This window comes from Scyliorhinus torazame, chromosome 5 (assembly GCF_047496885.1).
Source record: "Scyliorhinus torazame isolate Kashiwa2021f chromosome 5, sScyTor2.1, whole genome shotgun sequence".
NCBI lineage: Eukaryota > Metazoa > Chordata > Chondrichthyes > Carcharhiniformes > Scyliorhinidae > Scyliorhinus > Scyliorhinus torazame.
In genome coordinates, this window is record NC_092711.1 from 85,873,086 (window position 1) to 85,878,290 (window position 5,205).

Here is a 5,205-nt window from a genome sequence, read left to right on the forward strand (position 1 = left end):
GCAGTTTCATAGAATTTACACTGCAGAAGGAGGCCATTCGGCCCATCGAGTCTGTACCGGCTCGTGGAAAGAGCACCCTACCCAAGGTCCACACCTCCACCCTATCCCCATAACCCAGTAACCCCACCCAACACTAAGGGCAATTTTGGACCCTAAGGGCAATTTATCGTGGCCAATCCACCTAACCTGCACGTCTTTGGACTGTGGGAGGTAACCGGAGCACCCAGAGGAAACCCACGCACACACAGGGAGGATGTGCAGACTCCACACAGACAGTGACCCAAGCCGGAATCGAACCTGGGACCCTGGAGCTGTGAAGCAATTGTGCTATCCACAATGCTACCGTGCTGCCACGTTGGCAATGAATTCACTCCCCTTCCTAAGGGAACAAATGAAAGGCATGGACTCGTTTCTTAATTTGTTTGTTCACCAATCTGTAACTAAAGTGCATGTTGGAAGTTAATTGCCCCTCTGGAGACTCTCACTGTTATAAATGAGGGACCCTTTGGAAGTCTTGCAGAGCGAGTATGTACACCTTGCATAATTCAATTGGTTTCTGAAAGACGATGCATGGACCAGCGAATGGACCATTTTATGCCGTTTATTACCCAGCACTCGCTATTATTGGTGTCCCAGGTAAGAGAGGAATCTCAACTATAATATTTGTTTTTCTTCTGAATCTCCAGAAATCTTGTCTCTTCCCTTTAAGGATCGTGCTGAAAGGGTTATTGCATTGTGATATATGAGAGTGCATCGACTAATTTTTGATTACAGAGCAGAACAATAAATGGTCAATAAATTACCCGTCACACTTATAGAACAACTGTTTATTAGACTGCAGAAATATGAGTGATAATGTTTACCATTGCACGGACGTTATATTGTTAAGCATTGCAACCATTTACTACAAATCGTTATTGGGCTGCAGAGTGGCACAGGAACGGGGAGGGACTAGTCTAATAAGGCAATGAGGCAATTGAAACAATCGGGAGAATGTTGAAATAGAGGCGTTATTAGGCAATCATAGAATCAGTGCAAATAGAGGCCATTCCAACTTGCACCAACCTCTGAAAGTGTACTGCGCCCAGGCTCCGTCCCCTGCGCTTTCCCAATAACCCCTGAGCCTGACCTAACCTACACATCTGTTTTAGACACGAAGGGACAATTTAGAATAGCCAATCCACCTAACCTGCATATCTTTGGGCTGTGGGAGGCACCCAGAGGAAACCACACAGACACAGGGAGAAAGTACAAACTCCACACAGACAGAGACCCAAGGCCAGAATTGAACCCGGGGGCCCTGGCGCTGTGATCGAAGGCACCACATTTGTAATGGCTGAACGAGATGTGGTGTGAGTTAATCATTGGGAACAACCGTTTTGGATCATTGAATCATAGCATTTACAGTGCAGAAGGAGGCCATTCGGCCCATCGAGTCTGCACCGGCCCTTTGAAAAAGCATCCCAACCAAGCCCACACCTCCACCTTATCCCCGTAACCCAGTAGCCCCACCCAACCTTTCTGGACACTAAAGGGCAATTTAACATGGCCAATCCACCTCACCTGCACATCTTTGGATTGTATGAGGAAACCGGAGCACCCGGAGGAGACCCAGGCAGACAAGGGGAGAATGTGCAGACCCTGCACAGACAGTGACCCAAGCCCGGAATGGGACCTGAGACCCTCGAGCTGTGAAGCAACTGTGCTACCACTATGCTACCGTGCCGCCCCTTTCAGTTGAGTTCACTGGCGATGCAAATTGGGAGTGGACACACAAAAACTATTACAATCATTGTGAGTGTAGATATATGAAAGGGGTAAATAAGGGTTTGAGTAGCTCTTAAGCTAAGGCAGACTTTCAGACGGGCGATTCAATGAGCTGTGGAGAAATGTAGAAGTTTGCAGTGTCCGGCCTTATGGTCGGTTTGGGAATGTGGGCGTTTGGAAGTTCAGCCCACGGTCAAACAGGACTTGAATATTGTAAATGGTCTCTACCTTCAGAGGATGGCCAGCCACGGGAATGGACCCAGTGGAGAGCGGAGTTTGTTGCAGGGACTTATTGCGATATTCTGTGAATTGACAAACGTTTATTCCAGCATTGGATTAGCATCAAGTAGTAATGCCTTTGGATTAATTGAAATCTGGAGGTGCGAAATGGGCAGGTCAGGAGGGATTCAGCAGCGGAATGGATCAGGGAATCGCTGGTCTTTGGAGTCTGCTCAGTGACGCCTCTTTTTTCTCTGTTACAGCCAACTTGGTGGCGATCATCATCCTATCCCGAGGAAGGTGCGGACTCTCTCGGTGCATCACCTACTACCTAGTAGCGATAGCAGTGACTGACTTCCTTGTCATGGTCACCGCTGTTATCCTCAACCGGATTGGTGGCATTTACTTTAGGTACAGTGTCCTATCGATCACCCCCGGATGCGCTGTCAGCACCGTGCTCGTGTATGCGACCCGTGATGGTTCAGTCTGGCTGACCGTGGCCTTTACCTTCGACCGTTTTGTCTCCATCTGCTATCAGAAACTGAAGACCAGATACTGCACCGAGAAAACCGCACTGCTGGTCATAGGAATGGTCATCACCCTGAGCTACGTCAAGAACGTCCCCTTTTACTTCACCTACCAGCCCCTGTACATATTGGACGGGGTGCCCTGGTTCTGTGATATTAAATCCAGCTATTACACTATCCCATCGTGGCAAGCCTATGACTGGCTCGACCACATATTAACCCCCTTTCTCCCGTTCTTCTTCATTCTGCTGCTCAACGCCCTGACTGTAAGACACATTGTAGAAGCCAGCAGAGCTCGCAGGAGGCTGAAGGGCTCCGAGAGTGACGAAGATCCAGAGATTGCCAATCGCAAGAAGTCGATTGTCCTGCTCTTCGCCATCTCGCTCAGCTTCCTCCTCCTCTGGGTCACATATGTTGGACATTTCCTATACGTTCGGGTTACAGCTGAGGCCTACTTCACCGGTCTGGATTTCAACGACCCACACTTCATCTTTCAAGAAACTACCAACATGCTTCAGTTACTCAGTTCCTGCAACAACACCTTCATCTATGCAGTAGCCCAGACCAAGTTCCGAAATGAGCTGAAGAAGTTGCTCGTTTTTCCCTTCGCCGTTATCACGAGTTGCTTTAGGTTGAACAGTGCTTCATGATCAAGTTAAGGACTATTAATATATCCAGAATTAGGCAGAATCTGAAATCATGCTTGTTTACAAAGATGTTGCAGCCACAATATTTCATGGTCCTGAACAAAATAAACCATTTACAAGACAAATTGTATACTCCAGCATTCGGAACTAACATGAGGTACAGATGAAATAGCAGGCAGAGTGGTCGAACAAACCACACTGCACGCTCAATGGCAGATGTAACAATTTTTTAAAAGCGTTTTTATTGCAGTTTTTGATTTCATACATTGTACAATAAACAAGGGTATGTGAAGCGATTACAATATTCAAGAACTTTACACCCACTCCCACCCACTCATTGACCACCTCTGCCCCCCCCCCCACCCCCCCACCCCGTTTCTGTTGTTTTAAAATAATTTATTCGATCAGATATCATACGATGGTGATTGCCATCTATTTACAGATATGCAGCTCTTTCCCTTCACCTTCTCTTCTCCCACTTTGTAGAATGGCCCCGATCCCCCTACCACCCCCACGCCCCCATCCCTCCTCTAGTTTTCGGTGTTTCTCTCGGAGTTCTGTTCTTTGTGGCCTTGCTCTCGGCCCCCTATTATCCGATCTGGCGATGCTCCAGCCTCCCCTCCTCTCTCCCTCGCCTCCCTCCAAATCTCGTCCCCTCCCTATCTGTTCTCTGCTGTCTCGTTCGCTCCGTTTGCCCCCCCCCCCCCCCTCCCTCACACATATATCAAACCCAAAGCCTTTTATTCGTAGAGAAGGAGCAAGACGGTAACTAGAGAAAGGGTAACTCAAAGACAAAAGGGAATTTATGCGTGGAGTCAGAGGAAATGGGTAAGATTCTTAATGAGTACTTTGCATGGGTGTTCACCAAGGAGAGGGACATGACGGATGTTGAGGTTAGGGATGGATGTTTAAATACTCTAGGTCAAGTCGGAATATGGAAGGGGGAAGATTTGGGTATTCTAAAAGGCATTAAGGTGGTCAAGTCCCCATGTCTGGATGGGATCTATCCCAGGTTATTGAGGGAAGCGAGGGACGGAATAGCAGGGGCCTTAACAGATATCTTTGCAGCATCCTTGAGCACGAGTGAGGTCCCAGAGAACTGGAGAATTGCTAATGTTGTCCCTTTGTTTTAGAAGGGTAGCAGGAATAATCCAGGGAATTATAGACCTGTGAGCTTGACGTGAGAGATAGGCAAACTGTTGGAGAAGATACTGAGGGGTAGGATCTATTCACATTTGAAAGAAAATAGACATATCAGTGATAGGCAGGATGGTTTTGTGCAGGGAAGGTAATCTCTTACAAACCTAATATAATTATTTGAGGAAGTGACCAAATTCATTGATGAGGGAAGGGTTGTAGATGTCATATACATGGACTTCAGTAAGGCGTTTGATAAAATTTCCCATGGCAGGTTGATGGGAAAAGTGAAGTCGGATGGGGTTCAGGGTGTACTAGCTAGATGGATAAAGAACTGGCTGGGAAACAGGAGACAGAGAGTAGTGGTGGGAGGGAGTGTCTCAAAATGGAGAAGGGTGACTCGTGGTGTTCCACAGGAATCCGTGCTCGGACTACTGTTGTTTGTGATATACATAAATGATCTGGAGGAAGGTATAGGTGGTCTGATTAGCAAGTTTGCAGATGATCCTAAGATTGGTGCAGTTGCAAATAGCGAGGGGGACTGTCAGAGAATACAGCAAAATATAGATCGATTGGAGAGTTGGGCAAAGAAATGGATGATGAAGTTCAATCCAGGCAAATGCGAGGTGATGCATTTTGGGAGATCCAATTCAAGAGCGCACTATACGGTCAATGGAAGAGTCCTGGGGAAAATTGATATACAGATTGATCTGGGAGTTCAGGTCCATTGTACCCTGAAGGTGGCAACGCAGGTCGATAGAGTGGTCAAGGAGGCATATAGCATGCTTGCCGTCATCGGACGGGGTATTGAGTACAAGTGTCGGCAGGTCATGTTACAGTTATATAGGACTTTGGTTAGGCCACATTTGGAATACTGCGTGCGGTTCTGGTCGACACATTACCAGAAG

The 5,205-nt window shown here is 47.3% G+C and overlaps 1 protein-coding gene across 1 annotated transcript; it reads left to right on the forward strand.

The window, feature by feature from the left end:
- The first annotated feature begins 566 nt into the window (after positions 1 to 566).
- Positions 567 to 3,163, forward strand: LOC140417764 (probable G-protein coupled receptor 139). Its single transcript, XM_072501234.1, has 2 exons — positions 567 to 636; positions 2,250 to 3,163. The coding sequence occupies exons 1-2, from the start codon at positions 567 to 569 to the stop codon at positions 3,161 to 3,163; spliced, it is 984 nt and encodes a 327-aa protein (XP_072357335.1).
- Positions 3,164 to 5,205: the final 2,042 nt, after the last annotated feature.

What these genes read in the sequence shown, in the direction of transcription:
- LOC140417764 (XM_072501234.1), top strand. Translation starts at nt 567, where the DNA reads ATGCATGGACCAGCGAATGGACCATTTTATGCCGTTTATTACCCAGCA. An exon ending in CGCTATTATTGGTGTCCCAG is followed by an intron (nt 637 to 2,249) that starts GTAAGAGAGGAA and finishes TCTCTGTTACAG; the next exon opens with CCAACTTGGTGGCGATCATC.